Here is a 19,673-nt window from a genome sequence, read left to right as displayed (position 1 = left end):
TTGGAATTTGAGGTTGAACTCTTTCATTGCAGGTATATCGTTATAAATTTTAGTCCGGCGAAGACGACGACGGCGACCGGCGGCGGCGGCGGCGGCCTTCGTTAAACGGAGATTCGTAATTTTAGAAATGATAGCGAGAGCCGCGCGCGCGCGAGAAAGAGCGAAGGACGCCGCGGGGCTTCTCTTTTCCTTCCTCGCGTCCTTTTGTGTTTTTCTGGGAAACGCGCAGCGCGTACAGATTACGTCCCCGACGACTGGCGATTGGCGGCGCGATAATGGCGCGCGAGGTTGTCGCTACGTGAGCTGCGATTCGAGGTGCTCGTTAATACCGTCGCAGTTAGGGAGAACGGCGGGCTCGTAAAGTCCGTCTCTCCCCCTCTTCTCCTCCTCCCCCCCCCTCTATCTCGCTCTCTCGCTCTCTCGGTGAAATCGCGTTCGAGTGACCGCGAACCGCGAATCCTTTTCATCGTCTAGCCACCGCTGCCGCATGGAAACGACGTTTTTAATTCGATGCGACTTACAGTATTGCGCAATAACGTTACAACGCACGTGCGCCGGCGCGGCGTTTGTAAATTGCCGCCGAGGAGACGCGAGGGAGAGAGACCAGAGACACGCGGATATTTTCGCGAATTAAATCGCAAGACGGTGCGATCCGTCGTAATTTCAATAACGATCGCGCGCGAAATCGCGTAATTCTCGCGAATCGATCTATCTATCTGACTAGCGCGACGATACGTTATCGGCTATTGGATCATGGATATTTTTATCGAGCCATCTTGGTCGAGATTACCTGGCTGATATCGGACCTGGAAACTCGAAGATAACGCGATATACACACCGCGCCTACGTTGGCGGCAGTTTCTTTCCTGCGAAAGAACACGCCGCAGAAAATTTTACGGTTACGAAGTCGAGTTGTTGGTCGTTTTCTGCGTTTCCAGACGCAGCTGGGAACGGCGGAGAGAAAGAAGTAAACGGCTAACTTTTATTAGTACTCGTACAAGCCGCTTGTACAATTTTTCATTAATCTCGCCACTGATACTTTTTGGTATATAAGATTTTGTTGTTCCTCATTTAACATTGTATAGAGATATAAGCGCGTTTCGAAGAGTGCTTCTGCGGACACCGCTTTCAACTAACACGGTCCATTGTCTTTGTGTTGCAGCTGGTATCTCTGGACGGATTGCACAGCGGAGTGCCGACCAGGACGACGCCGACGCTTACGCCGACCACCCTCCGCAGCATCGAGCAGACGTTCCTGGAGCTGACGAGCGAGTCGGCGTCGCACAGCCGCGAGGCCGGCTTCGTGCCGCCGCTGGTCGAACCGTCGCAGCCGACCCCGGCACAGACGCAAAACACAACGGCGATACATCTTCCGGCGCCGACGACCACCCTCATCGAGACCCAGCAGCAGCAAACACAGCCGCAGCAACAACAACAGCAGCAGCAGCAGCAGCAGCAGCAACCAGTTAGACGCAATATGGGTGGTAGGCGGCCCACCAGAACGATCGGGATGAGCCCCGAGGAGGAGGAGAGGCGACAGATCCGGCGCGAAAGGAACAAGATGGCAGCGGCGAGATGCCGCAAGCGAAGAATGGATCACACCAATGCCCTACTCGAAGTAAGTGCGCGAATTGTAGATACAATATTGCGTGGCTTACTAGAATTAGCATTATATATCGCATATGATTTAATGAATAAAAATCTCAGTCTCGTTCGTGTAGAGATAGCTTCACAAATTATAGATCTCCAATCTTTGAAAAGTCACGACTGCGTCATCGCAAAGAAAAGAATACATTACTATATGACATTAATTGTTTTTTTTTTTGTAGGAAACCGAGGGCTTGGAACAGAAGAAACAGCACTTGCAGGACGAGATCGAGAGCCTGAAACACGCCAGAGATGAGTTGGAATTTATTTTGGACGCTCACAGAGCGGTCTGTCGCCGTTCCCTACGCCCCTCGTCCCCGCTGGACATAAAACCCGTGATAAAGACCGATCTTGCGGTCGAGGATCAATATGCCGCCGAACCTGTGAAGGACGACGCAACGGTGGCCGCGGCAACGAGACCGAATAGACCTAATTCATTGCCGGTCGGATTGGACAACAATAATAGACTGAATTCCCTGACGATGTTCGCGGAACCGAAAGGGAGACCGGACACCCTCGCTTTCAAGACGGTGGAGACACCGTCCTTTATGAAGCCGTCGATGGATGTGGCCGGTATGCCGATCACCACTCCGACCAGCGGCATACCGTTTAATTTTGAGTCTCTAATGGAAGGCGGTACCGGTCTCACGCCGGTCTCGACGCCCCTGATACCGTCGTGCTCGACGCAACAGAGAAGCAATCTGTCCGCCGTGGATCTCAGCTCCCCGGATGCGAATCCCCCGAAGCTCGTGAGTTTATGACGCCACGATGACACGGTGGAGCACGGGTCCAACGAGGAGAACGATCCCGAATGAGAACGGGAGTACCATGACGCGAAGAATTTCTACAAGCGGGAGCAGAAGTATTATGCGCGTGCTCTTTACAACGAAATTTTTAATCGTTCTTAAAAGCTCTTTCACGCGATTTTGCTTATTAACAGCTGGCGCTTTTTCCTCTTCAAGCGTATCTCTTTTTCAAAGTTTCAACGCGTGCTACACGTAGAAAAGATGAATTGTATTTAGATTTTGATGGTCTGCGAATACGTATTTGATTCTCAGTATTTTCCTATTTATAGATGAATCTTGTCAATCTGAAATTGTAACTTTGTACATATAAATGAATAATGTTCTTGTTACAAATATAAATCGTAAGAGAAGGAGAGATACGTTTGAAGAGGAAAAGCGACAGCTGTTTGCGCCTTAAAGGAAATTGTCGCAGATATGAGCAATAATGTCTGCACAGTGATATAAGTATATTTAACGTTTAAAATAACGAATTAGGAATAATGAATGTAAGATTTCGTCATTTTGTAAGCGATCCAATGAGACAAGTGGAATTTTATACTATAATTCTATTCTATATTGTAAAAATAAAAATTTTAAGACAAAACAAGATTAAGCTCAAATTTCTAAGTACATTAGGTACGCTAAGTCTTAAGAGCTCTTTGAATTGCGCTAAGATTGATCAACAACCGTTTGCATAATTCAAATATTTAATATTATAATATTAAATATGGGTGGATAAATAAAATTACACGAATGCGAGAATTCCTCAATTTTATCCAAAATTTTCTTTGCGACGTTAAAAAGAAAATTTCGCTTTCGTGCTATCCGCATTTGACATAAATTTTTATACGCGGCTGTCGTTTTTCGGCAGTCTCACGCGACATTATAACATTTAAAATCCCTCCATACGATATAATATATATATATATATATTTTACGACGTATGACATTTTTGCATGATCTTAAGCAATATTAATATATTTATGCGCGACTGCTAGTTATGATGCGTGGAAGCTGTAATGATTTTCTAATTGAGCCTGTTAGCAATTTTTCTGCTCCGGCTGATTACCAAGAGCTTGCCGTATCATACTTGGTGGTCGCAATTGAGAATTGTATATGGAGATTGTAACGCACCAATGATAATGTTGCAATATATTTTGATTAGATTGAGTCAATAAAACGAAGTGAAATTGTACTTTCGGTAATATTATCTCTTTGTTCGTACTATTCATTTCAGAATCCTCTAATTTTTTCGATAGCTTCTTCTTCGTTGATAGGGTTCATTAATTGATAGTGACTAAATTCCAATGAGAACGTCGCGTTGCCCGATGTGATGATTCTCAGCGCTGTTGAATATCCCAATAATTCCGATAATGGCGCGAGAGTTCGGATCACCTACGAAATTAAACGCAAATCGTTATCTATCGTACTTCATCAAACAGAAAAATAGTTACAATTTATTACAAATAAGAAAACGTAATTTATTCACCTTATTATTGCCACGCATATCAATTTGTTGTACTACCGCTCGTCTACGAGTAAGATCAGCATTGATTTTCGATGAATATTCCTCTGGTGCAACGATTTCCAGTTGCATCATAGGCTCCAGCAACACGCTATTTCCTTCTTGAAGTAACTGTGCACGTGTGAAACATACGCCATTTAAATACCGTATTGAACATTGAAATCAGTAGAGTATTTTACTGTCTTCTAATAAACAGGAAAAAATAATTTCTGTATTTATGGTAAATATGATATAATAAATTCGCAATAATCAGAATTGTAAATATCAAATATTATTTTAACTAATAGAATTTATTTAAGATGTATACATACCTACCTTTCGAATGCATTGCAAGGTAGCAGCAGAAACAATGGTATCCGAGGTACCGCGCGCTACTTCCAACCAGTGGAGTTTGACGCCAACATTAATCACCGGACAACTTAATTTCAGACCGTGTAACAATGCGGCGTTCACGCCGTTTTTAATCGCGCTCATCACCCGCGGGTGAATACTGTCGATATTCGAAGCAGTTTCTGAAGACCTGTCCAGAAGCAGTTTCGTCTTGCCCTCGTAATTAGGTATTAAGGACATAGTGATGGTAACTTTGTGCGTCGTTTGGCCCACCCTGTGCTCCACGGATAGCGTATCTTTGACGGCATCTTGAATCGTTTCCTTATAAGCGATTTGCAAGGGACCTAGATCCACGTCGATCTTATATTCAGTCCTAATTCTTTGCTTAATGATATCTATGTGCAGCTCTCCCATCCCTCCGAGAACGATCTGTTCCGTCTCTAGATCGTTCTTCACGTGCAAGCTAGGATCCTCCCTCTGCAGTTCCTGAAGAGCGGTCTCCAGGGCGGACTGCGCTGAGAGAGAGGGCGGTTCTATAGAACAGAAGAAAACTGGATCGAGCAATTTCACTCCGGATGCAAAGAAATTGTCCACGTAGTCCAGCCGGTTCGGATTCTCCTCCAGCATGGACTGTTTAGCGCGGTTGGCTACAGATGCGCTCGCCGTCACCAAGTCGCCCGTGATAGTACTCATCAGCCCACTTACAGCCGCGATATTGCCGTAACTGACTTCGGCCATTTCCTTATAATCGTCGGCGCAAGCGACGTACAGACGAGTACACTGCTCGCTTTGCTCGCGCGTCACATTGTACAGCTTCTGGCCCTTCTTCATGTTACCGGAATAGATTCTGAAAAATGTAATTGGTCCTCTCTGCTTATCGTGAACAATCTTGAAGACTCTGGCTGCCAGATTGTTTGCGAAATATCGATACGGATTCGGTTGATCTAAATTTGTCGGCGACGGCAGATAGAGAATGACGCTGTCCATTAAAGGCTGCACTCCGATGTTCTTATAGGAACTTCCCAACGTTACGGGCACGCCTTTCCTACCTATAGTGACTCTGCGTAAGGAATCGACCAACATTTGTGGCTGCACATTATCCAGAGACTCTTGCTCTATAATAATGTCTGCCAGTTTGTCGTCTAAGCCTGACAGCTTGTCGGTCAACAGTCGTCGCTTCTCACTGGCAACGTCCCATAGTCTTCCGTCGTCGCTTTCAGATATTTTTGCTTTTATTAAATTCATACCTTGATGTTTCTTATCGAATGTTAACTTTTCCATGGTTATCACATCTACGATACCTTCTAAGACTCCTGCATTCAACACGGGGATCTGTACAGGTAATGTTTCTACGTTTAATTTAGATTCGACAGACCGTAAACTCATATCAAAGTCAGCGTCCGCTCTATCCATTTTGTTAACATAGATTATCCGGGGGATATTATATCTGTCCGCTTGTCTGGAAACTGTTAGCGTCTGGGCCTCCACGCCGGCGGAACCGTCCAGGACCACAATCGCGCCGTCTAATATCTGCAAAGTCTGCTCGACTTCCATGGTAAAATCGATATGACCAGGGGTATCTATTAAATTGAAGCGATAGTCCTTCCAATTGAACGTAACGGCAGCCGAGGTGATCGTTATCCCGCGCTGACGCTCCTGCTCCATATAATCGGTCACTGTGTTGCCGTGATGAACCTCGCCCATATTTCTGATGAGACCCGAATAGTACAACATCCTCTCGGTTGTAGTCGTTTTTCCTGAAGAAAAATATATTTAAATAGAAATATGCCAGACTGGATCTTTGTATCTAATAATATTTTTGCGTGAAAATTTGTATACATTTTCAGCTCAACAACTACGCGCCGAGTAATGTCAGTCTTGAAACGCAGTCTCAAGTTGGAATGGTACAATCATATAAATTGATAATCAATTTAATAACAATGATGCTAATAAGCATCTCCCGGTGAAAAAATCACTAATTTTTTTTTAATTTTTTAAGAATTTCTCATGTTATAGATTTATGAAAAATTCTGAAAAAATATGTCAAATTTTTTTCAGATACTTTCAGTAATTGGATGAGAATTTTCAGAATATTTCAGTATCTATATGTATGAAAATTTCTGATAAATTGCGTCGATTTTCTCATTTATTCAGATTTTTATAAAAATATATATTGGTAGAAAAAATTTGAAATATTTTATTATTATTTTGTCAGTTTTTCTATATATATAAAAAAAACCGTTTTAATTTTGTATAAAAAAATCTTAAAAATTCTGACATTCTGAGAAAATCTGAAAATTTTTATAGAAATTCTGATTAATATGAAAAATTCTGAAACATTTTTCCATCAAGGTCTTTAAAACTGCAAAGGACTTATTGCTCAAACTTGGACCCCTCTGCTATCTGGTAGCGTACACAAAAATATATTTTCAATACAACCTTTTCTAAAACATTGTGCTTTAGTAATAATATAAGACGCGCTTTACATTATACAATACAATTTAAGCTCCTGCTATATTGAAAAATGTATTAACTCCATATTTTGACAAGAACTGGAGGTACGATTCTTCACCTCTAAAGTACAGATTTGTATCCAAAGGTATCAATCAGTTGAATCAAACAGAAATACTAACCAGCGTCAATATGCGCCAGTATGCCGATATTACGTATCCATGAAATTGCACACTCTTTACTTTTAGATGCCTCTGAGAGAGAGGCATTTTTATGCATATATCGCGTGCGCAATTTACACCATGATGTCTTTAAGATATTGTGCTTCAGCATCCTCTCAATGTTTGCGAAAACTGGCAGTGTTTTCCAAACAGTCCTGTATCTTTCCACTGCCTGTTCCTATTTAGACAAAGTGGTATCAATATTTCATCTTTTTCTTTTCTTCCAAACCATTTTATACACTTGTGTTTTACTTTTTGCTCTAATCAGGAAAAATTCTATATATAAATTAAACATTATTATAAAATATTTTTTAACGCTTTCTCGCTGCTGAGTATTAAACAATTAAATGTTACATTCTTTTTTCATCCATTAAAAATATTCCTTTTTTCGTTAAAAACGCTTCATTAATTATACATAAACAATTGCCGTTTTACGTTCAAGAACTTGTCAATCTTATGACCATTATTTATTATGTAAAGAAAAAGTGCATGGTAGTTGCACCTAACCTAAAAGTGCTTACTATTTCATTTGGAAAAAAGACGCTTATATCATGACAAATCAAACGTGGAACAAATGATGGATCTGTCAGATAATTAAAGAGACATCGTACTCTTTTCGTTTCGCAAGATACTTTTTATTCGACGAATATACAAATTACACAAAAATCTGATACACTCGCGGCGAGGTAGACACTTCCTTGATCCTTCTCGATGAGTTTCGGAACGCACCGCGCAATCGCGCACGCACCACGCACGGCTGTTGAGTTTCGCCCCGCTCAGCGATCATCATCTGTTCGCGCTCGCGCTCCGATCCGGGATTGACAAGAGGTCTAGAGGTCTTCTTGCCGCTCCAACAATCAGCGTTTACCTGATTCTGCCTGATTCATCAGCGGCGAATACCCGGGAGCCAAGTTTCTCGCTCGTTCAGATCGCACGTCGCACGTTCGTTTACGCAGCGCACGTCGCCGAGGAGCGCGCGGTAGAATTTGTTATTGGCCGTGTGCGATCGCGATCAGTCAGTCGCGCACGTGAGTCAGAGTCACCGAGGGAATTTGTTCAAAAAGGAAAGAACGCGTGGCAGAGCCCGAGTCGCTTGATTATGTGCGCGAAAATGGCCTTTCAGCATCAGCCGGGTACCGCGATGGAGTGCCTAAGCGTATGTATCTTTCGAATCTGTCACGTACTCATTGTTGTCCACGATACACGTCCTTTACTTTACCGCTAGAACATACCGGGTTGTCCCTTTCATTTGTATCTCGCAATAGTACGTTTAGAATTTTTGCTCATATTTATACAGTATTAATAAATATTAATAAATATTGTATTAGAAATTAAATAGTCGATATATTAATATGATAATAAATATTCACGGTGGTGAAGGGTTTGTGTCACAATAATAAATAGATAAATAAAAAATCTATGAATTAACGAACAAAACAAAAAATCTATAAGTAGAACTCGGTCTACGTTGTATTTCCTTGTTGCATGTTCTTTGAAATACTGTGCTTTAAGAGGAACGGAACACTGCAGAAAAGATTACTGCAGAATTTATAACAAGTCCTTTTTACATTTGTATTTGTGCGTCATACTGCATTATGTATGCTATACATATATATATATATATATATATATATATATATATATATATTTATTTATTGATTTGCTATAGATACCAATTACATTACACAAAGAGACAGAGATCAATGAAAATGGCGAGGAGGTGATGAAATGCGGATTTAAAATCGGTGGTGGCATTGATCAGGATTTTACAAAAAGTCCACAGGGTTATACAGACAACGTAAGATATCGTATTAGGCTTTAAAACATATCGTTCTTATACGTATAATCTATACAATTTTAATACAACATAAAAAAGTTCATAGACATGAATCTCTTTTTCCAGGGGATATATGTAACGGAGGTACACGACGGATCGCCAGCGGCGAAAAGTGGTCTTAGGATGCATGACAAAATTTTACAATGTAATGGATATGACTTTACGATGGTGACTCACAAGAAGGCGGTTTCTTATATAAGAAAGCATCCAGTATTAAATCTTTTAGTAGCCCGTAAAGGTGTTACTAGTACTTAAAAATAATGCCAAAAGAGATTTTTATTGACAGATATTTATTTCATATTATACTTTGACGGGAGAGGTTTGCGTATCCGTTGTATTTTTCTGCCAAATATTACAGTAGGTATTAGCAGCCTCTATTAATTAATACGTAGAAGTTAATTCAGAATATATAAGACGACGTTAAATCATGGGACTGAAAGTGGTTAAGATTTGTCTGTGTTTACTTTAAAGCTGAGACAAACAGATGTTACGCTAACTTGATACTATTAATATCTTTGTAAAGAAGTTTAAAAAGAGAAATGCCAAAGTACAATAATGTTGCATTAAGTTATATCTTCGAATATATAATGATATTTTTTCTCCATTAAGAATCCTGCCAAGAATTTATATTACACGTATCTTCCTTGATGCATTTCGGTCATCAAATCTGAATATAATCAACAATGATAAGTGAAATTGGACCGATATGAATCTTACAATTAAATAGAGAAGATGCCATCTTTCGTCGGGCTGGAGCTTGGTAACTTAATTATAATATTTGTGCGAATTTTGTATACTTTTTCCAACTTAGCTAACTGCGCGCCAATAATTTGTCGGTGTTGAAACACAGGTTTTTATTGGAATAGTAAATCCACATATTTTTTTATATCAATAAATCGATTTAACATTTGATTGTTAATAAGTACCTTTTAAATCACTGTAAAGAATTTATTGCGAAAAATATTACTCTAGCCAGGGTTCGAACCTGGATTTTGTTCCAATCCACGACGAGTGTCTTTACCAATTCGATCACCGAGGCATGTACAAATAATCGGCGCGCAGTTTGCTAAGTTAGAAAACAGTAGGTATACAAGATTCATATATAGAAATATTATTATTAGACTACCATGTTCTAGCTCGATCGAAGGTGACATCTTCTCTATTTAATTATAAATATAATCACTTTATGACTTTAGTAAAAACATACGTAATAGCCACAATATCAATTTTTTATACACTTTATTTGATATACTCTTAAGTTCAATTCCATCGAAAGCAGAATTGATATTTGTGAGAAAAGATATTGGGAAATTTCAAGGCTTCCATTCACAAATATTCATATTATTCTGTATGAGTTATTTTTAAAAGTACAATTTACACATAATTGCCAATTATTTTGATACACTTATATTTTCAAATTATTGTGATACATCAATCTATCTTTTTTAACCCTTATGTGAGTAACGAGGTACCAGGGTGTACCTTTTGCGTTTTAACAACATAAAAAAACTAAAATTCTTTTACGTTCTAGTCGCATTAGAGGGCTAAAACTTTGTGAGAACTCCTAAACCGAGTTTTTTACTCCCCGAGTACCCGGTTACTCACGTAAGAGTTAATATGCATATAATTTCAACATGCCTAAAATAAATTGGAGATGTAACAAAAAAAAAACATTCCAAACTATTTGCCTAATATTTACATTTTTATGTAACATCACATTATTGGATATATTACTAATCTATCAATTAGAAACTAAATTTGTAAGGTGTTTCTACATATCTTACATTTAACATAGTGTTTATTAACAGATATTATGAATATAAAATCTCATAAAAAGAAATTAAGCTATATATTTGTATGGGTTTTTTATTTTAATTGAAAATGAGAGAAAGGTATAATTTATTATAATAATATATATTTATTATAATAATATAATTATGTACACATTGTTTTTACATTTCCAAGTATTTCAGTTATTCAGGATCGTATTAGATATGGAAAATATATCGAGAAAAATTCCAAACAAAGACTTTTTGAATCACAAATGAGTATATCTATTTATATACATAGCCTGTTGTATTGCATTTTTAATATTTTTTTAACAAATAGTCATATTGCAAAAAGACGTAATTGCAAGAAAAGTACGTAAATAGAAATACGATTTTTGTACAATTTTTATACTTCGCCTCTTTGTTTTTATGCAAAGAGCGAATTTTTTATGTATTTAATAACATTTAATAATTTTTTATATTTTATCTCTTCTTAAGATGGATTGAAAAAGTATAAGAGAGTTCCTGCATGACATATGTAAGGATATATAGCTCTGGGAATATATACTACATGTGTATATGTATATCCTAGTCTAGTAATGTCGAAATATTTCATACATATGTTACTCTGTATACAATGGATGCATAAATGGTTGCGAGCATATATACTCCTCACAGATTCCGTATGAATTATAGAAGTGTTATAAAAAAAAACCAAAAAGAAATTGTTAGAACTATTCTGAGTGTTATTTTATTTATCCTAATCTGGGAAGATTCTCCAAGATGTATCACATTTATTTACGGCTTATAAATATTAAAATTTGAAAGCAGGTTTCTTATGCTCAATAATAATCCTTGAATATATCCGTTTGAACTTTATTGCCAACGTTTTATGTGATGACAATAGAAAAAAAACGATACTACTAGGCTGCGGTCCACTTGATGCTACAAATGCTTCGAAGTATTCCTCTTCTCCTTTCTTTTAATGAAGAAAGAAGGAGAAGAAGAACGCTTCAAAGCATTTGTAGCGTTAAATGGACCGCAGCCCTAGTTATGTCGCTACATTACATGACACTTCAAATCAGCGATATATACATAATTTTCCTATTACTTTGAGACAATATCGTAATTTCTTATTTTCTACACTTCTGTTTCTAGTCGCAAAGAAGCAAATTGCATACTATGGGATAGTAATTAATTCTACAAATTTCTCCTTTCTATTATTCAAACGATAAATGCATTAATATTTATACGCATTTTACTTCTTCACGTAATATAATAATCTGTTACACATTTTCGGTATGCTAGTTATATAACTATATTTTAAAATAGCTAATTGTATCCTAGTGATGACTGATAAATGTAATATTTTTATCTAACTATTAAACAAACATTGGCCGGCCATACAATTTCATTTCGCGATACTATCCTAGTAGAAACACGTTTGTTCTATGTTCATTCTAAAAATCTGTACTTGAAAAATAGTTGTTTCCTCATTTGAACTGTTTATTACAATCAGTAATCATCAAGACGAAATTTATTAAGATAGGAAGATGTTTCTATTCATTGATATAATTAATTGATAAGTAGAGTTTATGTTCTCACAAATTATGTCTTGATGATTAATTTCTTATATGAAAGCTTTCTCTCGGCGTACAATATTTCATTGAAAGTATGAGCATTTTTAACGTTGTTTTATATTATGCACTGTAATTGACTATAATTATTTATATGATATTTATATAATATTTCGAGTATCCTGTGCATCTTAGAATTAATTAATCTCTTTATTAGTTTACATATCGTTAATTGTTGCCGTTAAAAACTTTATAATGTTATATCTAAAATTGATGGACTCTTATTGTAGGCTACTAGAAAATTAACAATAACATATCCTGTTGCCAAAATATTCATTTAGTAAATAAATGATAAATTATATATATTCTACAATATATATAGTTATATTGTTACATCTCAAAATTATTTTTCTTTCCCTTTCATTTATGGTAAGATTCGTCCCACTTGTACTGAAAATATTTTCCATAGTTCTCACATTTGTTTTGGCACACATAATAAATTATTAAATATATTACATGTTCTTATTAATTTTTAGGTAGCTCGATTGAAATTATAATTACCATGATGTTTAACTTAATTTAAATAAAACCAATAATAAATTTATATTTATTTACATATTTTAAACTATATTAACATATTTTAAACTATATTTTTTAATTGATTCTCTAATTATAGAGAACTTGTGATTCTATAATTCTATAGTTATTAATCTTCCTGTATAGTGTGTTTTGTGGAAGTATGTCAAAAATGATCTAAATGTAGTATAATGTGTTATATCATTCAGCAATGGAATGGAATGGAATGGATATGGAGTTTCACTATAATATATAAAACTACTATATACTATAAAAATTAGTTTGTTTATGCATCTTCCTTTTAGATGAAATTTTAGTAAAATGTAATGTTTATGAGGGAAGAACGTTTGTTTTCCACGCACGCGCGCATTACCCGTGTTCTTTATGTAAATACATATATGTATATAAATTAATATTAAATCACAATTCACTTGCACAATTTGGATTACCGTTCACTTCGGGAAACTATAATGTGCTCTTGCAGTGAGGTATCTACTGCTTATATTGCAATATGATCTATAAAATGTACATGACTTTATTCTGAGTATTAAATTTCATCTAATTTATATTTATATGAAAAAATAAAGTTTAAATATTAGACAACATTATTATATATTGTATTATTGTTTAACAGCTATATATATATATATATATATATATATATATATATATATATATATGTATATATGTATATGTATATAACATGATAACATTGGTTATGTGGTTGCCGAAATGAGTACTTTAGGCTTAAGAATTGGAGCATTATTTGGATTGTTGATGTGTAGATGCTCTCTATCGCGTCAACAAAATTAAAATATTAGACTAAAATATGAATTGTATTTTAGCCCCGTTAAACATAAATGAGATTTGTGTTTTCATAACACATAGTGTTAAAATATTATGAACAAAATGAAATTTCATGTCTCCTGCAAGTCGTCGTTCATACTCATCGCTTTTCATCTGGATAAAGATGAACTAGCCTCTGACCTTCCACTTGCTGACTGCAAGCTCATCATTGAACCTCTAAAGGAAGCCAATGAAAATATCATTATAAAATTATTCTACGTAAAATTGAAAAATATGCACTGTATGTATGTACGTTACATAAATACCTGTAATGTGCAGATGGTAATGTTTCATAAAAGTACATAAGTTGAGCCTTATGAGAACTAATAGATGGAAGAAATTCGGCTTGATCTTCTTGATTTTGCCATTGTAACACGTAAGTACCTGTATCCTGCATGATATGAGTCCCCTATAATGCAAAAAGAATTAATAATTTCGTGTGTAATTGTACACTATCCGCATGTATGAAATAACTACATATAACTATTCACAAAATCTGGACAAATTACGCGAAAAAATATGTATTTATTGTTTGCAAATTCCTTAACACAGAGGAAACAATAAATTATAGTTTGAATCTCTTTTAGTACAATAGAATTAATCAAATTATACTGGAAATATACTTTTATATATCTGTTTTTGTGCCTCATTCGAATACTTGTGACTGAGTATGTGATATATATATCCAATGACTTCATCCGACATCAATACATAAAATTATGTGAGTACGTACTTGGATGCTTTCACCATCGTGACAAATTATATTGTGTTCGACTTTAATATAACTATCTTTTAATTCTTTTGCAGCAACAATTTCATGATCACCGCCTATTGCAAGCTCTGGAAGTTCTGTAAAATAATCATTGTATATTATATTGCTACTCCCCGAATTGTAAAAAAATGTTACGTACATTTCATGACAAATCTGTTTCTAATATTAAAGTGTACCTGAGATAACACCGTTTCCACTGTTTCGAGATTTGTGAAGCACTGTAAATATGACATTGTGCCGCATTACATCGAAATCCCATGTCAGAACAGCACCCGGATCATCGGATTCTATGAACACATGATGAGTTTGACCACGGCTCAAGCTGATGGAGTGATACAGACTGTGCTCGTGTTCACCAGAGGTACCCTCCAAATCCACTCTGTACAAGTTTTTCGGCACTACCCCACCTTCCATTACGTACGTCTGATATTTATAATAAAAATAAAAACGTTTTCGATGTATACTTAATTATACTTATTTAGGTTGCTTATATAACCTTGAAAATATTTAAATAAGATTTTACGAGAATTAATAGAGCTGATCAAATTTCAGATATTTAATGGATTGTGTGAATTGTTCCAAGTCTAAGTATGTAATTTAATACGTCATTTACGATAGATGTTTTTAAGCTTAACTTGTGTAAAATACTCTGAAATTTAACTAGCGAGAGCACACAAAATTACTTCACTTTTTGTGCGCGCAGTGTTAATCTATATTTTTGAATTAGTGCTTGAACTTGTGTGCGTTACATAAGTGTACATGATTTTGATTGTATCAAAACTATGTATTCATATTTCACAATACACATAAATAATGTTTCAACGTAGACTATCGATAAAATTCCTGTATTTTATAAATGAATAAAAATTTATAACAGATGATTTGTATAAAATGGTTTTGCCTCAGATATGGATGATATATCACAGAGATAAGGACATACGAACACGACACACAGACAATGCCTATGTATCTAGCAACTGCTGATGTTACACATGACAATTTTTTTTGGTATTTCTAATATATATGTATGATACACAATGTGCATTTTTAATAACTATAAAAACGTCACATTTTTTCCACTAAAGCCAGTTAGCGGCAGAAAAAAACTTCTACAACATATTTAACATGAATTTTGTATCGTTTTCTTACGCTGGTCGCAGTTGCGTCGAAAATGTAAAATCTCCGAGGTACCATATTATAGACTTCGCATATATTCATTTCCTAGTATTCAACACGTGTACAAAAAATATATTACTCCAAAGTAAATAAAAAAAATGACACTTTTTTTAAAAAAAAAAAAAAAAAAAAAAAAAAAAAAATTCAATAATCATCAATTATTAAAAAGTAGAAACGCATAAAAAAACACTTTAGCATTCATGATCGTCATAATATACATTATATTCATTCAAGAAAAAATGGATAAAATAAATTATTAATATATAAAAAATATATATTATATGTAACCTACGCGTATTCTTATATAATATACTGATATAATTGTTGTGATATAATAATTGTGTATTAAATATTCATGTTAATAAGTGTGACATTTATACAATATTTAATTGTTATTAATGTTACTAAATCTCACCTCTGAGGAACCACCAAGGAAATCAGGAATAAATTCTTGATTAATGTATTCACTAAGACCTCCAGATCCCTGTTCATGGTAGTCTGTACCACAATAAAAAATAAACTTCTTCCTAGTATTTTCGTCTGCAATTTTAATACATAACACGATTAGAAAAGTGTTATTTTATACAATTAAAGCAATTGTTAAAATTCTTACTAATAAAAGTGCTGATAAGTGTCCATAAAATAGGGAAACATCTAGGGGCACGCATGATTAGAACTCTTCCCATTGTTTCTGGATAATTTGCTTCAACTATTTCTATTATTCGCAATAATGCCTGAAGCAAATTAAGCAAATACGAATTATTAGACCTCGCGATATAATAAGTTATAACACTATATCGAGAAATTAATTATAAGTAATTTATTTCACTTAAGATGATCATACTTTTATTCCTGGTCTCCATAGATGCCGCATATTTAAACCTTCTAAATCTATCAACAGTGTCCATTGGGAGACTGGATGATCCCAAACATTAGTAGCTTCTTCCATCAAGTGCAGACCTTCTTCACAGATATGTAAAGCCTGTAAAAAAAGTAAAATATTAAATCATATCGAAAACTTATCAATTTTAAAATATTTTAAAATAAACCTAACTTACTAGTAATAACAATTCATCTTCTCCAATCGATTTAAGTAGACCTTTAACATCCATCTGACCCAACCGCAATATATATAAAGGTCGTCCGTCTACATCAAAGAATATATAAATAGAATCTGATATTATACGTCCGATATTTCTTTTTATGTTGACTCATTATTTTTCATAGCATAACTTAGGATAGCGTGACATATTTGCAGCAAATTTATTATTGACCGATTACCTTTATCGAAGTGATGCCAGCCGCCAGGGAAGTAATCTTTAATTACTTGTGGCATTTCGTATTCGTCAAGAAGTTTATCGATCTGATGCTTCTTCCTCCAATGTAAAGATTGCGTTAACATTTCTCTGGCCTTTTCGACTGAGAATTCCGTAGCCAGTAGGAACCGTAGGAGCGTTGCATAACCCGGTACAGAACTACCCCTCAATTCTTCAATGCTATGTCTAAGCTGCACTAATTTGCTTTCCTGTATCATATCTAGTTTTCCTAAGTATCTCTCTATATAATCCGACGACAATTGCATCTCTATAATTAAAGGAAACGAAAATAAAGTCACTTGTTAAATGACACTATTATATTTATATCAAAAAATAATATATATATATATTAAAGAAGATAATATTACCTCTGTTGCTAGGCAGTTTGCTGTCGGTAATACATAATTCTTTGTCACTATTTTCGTCCACATTTTTCCTACATAAAAAAAGTAACCATTGCAGACCGAAAACATTGCTCAATATAAATTGTTAGTATGAATTTAGGTAAAATGTGTTAAATGTTTACTGCTGGAAATTAAAATTGTAAGATGTTACAATTAAGATTTTAAATATTATTTTACAGAAACAATGACTTCTATACGCGTGTGTGTGTGTATATGTGCTCTTGATGTCCGAAATGCTCGTCCATCGTGATGTTCCATTACAAGCAACGTGAAATTTATGCAATTAACATGTTCAGCCAGACACTCTAATGTATTGTATATAATTGAATTAAATGTACCATACTTACTTTTCTTCTTCAGAAGATCTTTCCCGTGGATCTTCCCAAGGAGCAACATAGGTAATGCCGTCTTCTTTCAATTGGTTTACGAAATATTCAATAATTTCCTTACCCTGTAATTAAACATGATGCGATTACATTTTATGAAATAAAAAACATTATAACATGTATTATCACTTTATTATAACTATAATATTTGTTGTTCTAATAATATATTGTTATTACCTTAGCAATATTTTGTGCATATTGCTTCATTGCTAACTTTTCCATTGAGTTTTCAAAACCGAAGAAGTTTTTAATATCTAAACTTGCTGTTTGTTCAAAGCAAGTCCATTCTGGATTTTCAGGATGAATCTAAATGTGCAATTAATATATGTATATATAATTAGAAAATATTCTAGATATACTCCTAACATAAAGTAAAAATTTATAAAGTCACATAAAATATCTTTTTTAGATAATAAATAATTATATGTAATACTTACAAAATATTTACATTTTTCAATAACAGTTACTCTAGTGGCAAAGCTTTCGTTGTAGGCTTCTATTTCTAAAACACTATTGCGCCTATTTAAAACATTTCTTTGAATAAAGTATACAAAATCCACACCAATTATCTGAAATTAATTACTAATTAATGAATATGAGATTTATACTATCGAAAATTGTTAGTGGTAAAATCTAAGAAAGATTTTTTGCAGCTGTTTCCTAAAAAAAAACTATAAAATCTAGTATCTGAAATACAGGCTGTTTCAAATCTACCGTGACACTTAATTATCGATAGCATGGACACTTTTGTGGTAAAAGGAATAGATAAGTATAAAAGAACTTGAATGTCTTTTACATATACGTGTATAAACGAACCTTTTTCAAGATATAGGGTGCCTCAACATTCAATTTACATCGCCTTTCCGTGGTTCTAACAGCACCATCCTCACTCTCTTCGTCCAGCATAACTTCACATCCGATAAAAACTGGTATCTGTGGACACGTTGGAAACCTACGCTCGTACGCCTGTAAGCAAATGACACTTCAAATATTTCTTTGTTTGCTCAGTGCATTGTGTCGTAACACTTATGTTTACCGAATATATAGCTCAAGGAATACGTCTCGCGAGCCAAAAAGATAAAAAAAAAAGAAAAAAATACATACTGGTTAAAAAAAATATTTAAAAATATTTAAAAGGCTTGCGGGAAAAAAAGGAAAAGAGGACATTTAAAAAAGATAGCTGCTTGTTTTCGTCTGGTTCGATACATAAGTGTTTCGTAACGAGGAGTCGTTTATTGGATTTTCTGAGATATGGCATATGTGCCCCGCGAAGGACATAGGAGGCACGAAATGCAATAAATATTTTATGACGGCCAAGTTTGAAGGCTGCATATAGTATTAAAACACACCATCATGACGAGAGCGAAAGGATGCTTGTAAACTCGCACGGGCGACTGGTATTGTTGCACCATGGTTGCTAGTTCCCTTCACGTGTTTGCGTTATCAAATCCGACACTGATGATCACGCAACGGCGAGTCCTTTGATAATTCGATCACCGTATATACACATACAGTATATTACAGATAATCAATTGGCAGGCGGAAGCGGAGTGCAGAGTGCAGACGGAACGGAACTCACACTCTCATGCCGCTCTCTCCAATTGGAGTGTACACACATACAGAAAGCACTGTCATGTCTGTCACTACTCAGCGCAAACTCACGAACGGATGGAAACAGAAGCGCGCAAACTCGATACATTTCGTGGCTGTGATTTTCAGTGCCATCTTGAATCCAGTACCGCAACTCGCGTACCGGACGCGACTGGTATTACGTGAACGAGAAGACTCGCAGCGTTATTTATTTCGATGAGTTTTGCAACGCGCGCGCATAAAAAGAAACAATTAATCGGGCGACTTATTAATAAACTTCATTAATTTAATCGGCAATTAAATTTAACAGGCAGAATTGTTTAACCTTTTCATTCCCATCAGTGATTAGCCCACAGCACCCTAGCATGGTGACAAATAGGAGATACACCTATCAATTTTCAGCTATATTTTGGACCAATGCATACGTTTCAAATTCGCGCATTTTTGCATGCGCGTGCGGCCACG

At 35.4% G+C, this 19,673-nt stretch overlaps 4 protein-coding genes across 7 annotated transcripts in view; 2 read left to right on the top strand and 2 right to left on the bottom strand.

The window, feature by feature from the left end:
- The window catches only part of Kay (transcription factor kayak), a 33,480-nt gene extending 29,838 nt beyond the window's left edge, over positions 1–3,642 (top strand). For all 3 annotated transcript variants that reach the window (XM_077409813.1, XM_077409812.1, XM_077409814.1), the window contains exons 2-3: positions 1,163–1,618; positions 1,830–3,642. In XM_077409813.1, the coding sequence (XP_077265939.1) occupies positions 1,163–1,618; positions 1,830–2,408 (1,035 nt within the window). In that variant the 3' untranslated portion in view covers positions 2,409–3,642. The remainder of the gene's footprint in view (positions 1–1,162; positions 1,619–1,829) is intronic.
- Positions 3,495–7,643, bottom strand: Mrrf2 (mitochondrial ribosome recycling factor 2). Of its 2 annotated transcripts, XM_077409806.1 has the most exons (5): positions 7,481–7,640; positions 6,921–7,137; positions 4,273–6,044; positions 3,922–4,068; positions 3,495–3,827 (listed from the first exon to the last, which is right to left on the bottom strand). In XM_077409806.1, the coding sequence occupies exons 2-5, from the start codon at positions 7,069–7,071 to the stop codon at positions 3,666–3,668; spliced, it is 2,232 nt and encodes a 743-aa protein (XP_077265932.1). In that variant the 5' UTR covers positions 7,072–7,137; positions 7,481–7,640; the 3' UTR covers positions 3,495–3,665. The 2 variants fall into 2 exon arrangements, with proteins under 2 accessions (XP_077265932.1, XP_077265934.1); XM_077409808.1 differs by lacking the exon at positions 3,495–3,827 and having other exon boundaries at positions 3,925–4,068; positions 4,269–6,044; positions 7,481–7,643.
- Positions 7,644–7,738: 95 nt separating this feature from the next.
- Positions 7,739–10,467, top strand: LOC143899497 (tax1-binding protein 3 homolog). Its single transcript, XM_077409818.1, has 3 exons — positions 7,739–8,115; positions 8,629–8,757; positions 8,863–10,467. Exons 1-3 carry the CDS (start codon positions 8,059–8,061, stop codon positions 9,049–9,051), a joined length of 375 nt encoding a protein of 124 aa, XP_077265944.1. The 5' UTR covers positions 7,739–8,058; the 3' UTR covers positions 9,052–10,467.
- A 958-nt stretch (positions 10,468–11,425) lies between these two features.
- Retm (real-time) lies at positions 11,426–19,273 on the bottom strand. Its single transcript, XM_077409809.1, has 15 exons — positions 18,968–19,273; positions 18,435–18,584; positions 18,056–18,187; positions 17,796–17,924; positions 17,580–17,683; positions 17,197–17,264; positions 16,794–17,096; positions 16,571–16,659; positions 16,357–16,494; positions 16,126–16,246; positions 15,928–16,052; positions 14,513–14,759; positions 14,298–14,413; positions 13,831–13,973; positions 11,426–13,741 (listed from the first exon to the last, which is right to left on the bottom strand). Exons 1-15 carry the CDS (start codon positions 19,028–19,030, stop codon positions 13,675–13,677), a joined length of 1,995 nt encoding a protein of 664 aa, XP_077265935.1. The 5' UTR covers positions 19,031–19,273; the 3' UTR covers positions 11,426–13,674.
- Positions 19,274–19,673: the final 400 nt, after the last annotated feature.

Source organism: Temnothorax americanus, unplaced genomic scaffold, assembly GCF_048541705.1.
Source record: "Temnothorax americanus isolate GAGA-0224 unplaced genomic scaffold, ASM4854170v1 Scaffold27, whole genome shotgun sequence".
In the NCBI taxonomy this organism is placed as follows: Eukaryota; Metazoa; Arthropoda; class Insecta; order Hymenoptera; family Formicidae; genus Temnothorax; species Temnothorax americanus.
Note: the sequence above shows the minus strand (reverse complement) of the source record. Positions and strands in the feature narration are given on the sequence as shown.

Bases quoted from the DNA above. Each gene is read 5' to 3' on its own strand.
- Retm (XM_077409809.1), bottom strand. From the start codon at position 19,030: ATGGTGCAACAATACCAGTCGCCCGTGCGAGTTTACAAGCATCCTTTC. The intron at 17,097-17,196 runs GTAATATTATCT...CTTTAATTATAG, and splicing joins CAAACTGCCTAGCAACAGAG to AGATGCAATTGTCGTCGGAT. The intron at 16,247-16,356 runs GTATGATCATCT...AATTTGCTTCAG, and splicing joins TATGGAGACCAGGAATAAAA to GCATTATTGCGAATAATAGA.
- LOC143899497 (XM_077409818.1), top strand. From the start codon at position 8,059: ATGTGCGCGAAAATGGCCTTTCAGCATCAGCCGGGTACCGCGATGGAG. The intron at 8,116-8,628 runs GTATGTATCTTT...GATTTGCTATAG, and splicing joins CCGCGATGGAGTGCCTAAGC to ATACCAATTACATTACACAA. The intron at 8,758-8,862 runs GTAAGATATCGT...CTCTTTTTCCAG, and splicing joins CACAGGGTTATACAGACAAC to GGGATATATGTAACGGAGGT.
- Mrrf2 (XM_077409806.1), bottom strand. From the start codon at position 7,071: ATGCTGAAGCACAATATCTTAAAGACATCATGGTGTAAATTGCGCACG. The intron at 6,045-6,920 runs GTTAGTATTTCT...ATTTTTCTTCAG, and splicing joins ACTGGCGCATATTGACGCTG to GAAAAACGACTACAACCGAG. The intron at 3,828-3,921 runs GTGAATAAATTA...TTAATTTCGTAG, and splicing joins ATATGCGTGGCAATAATAAG to GTGATCCGAACTCTCGCGCC.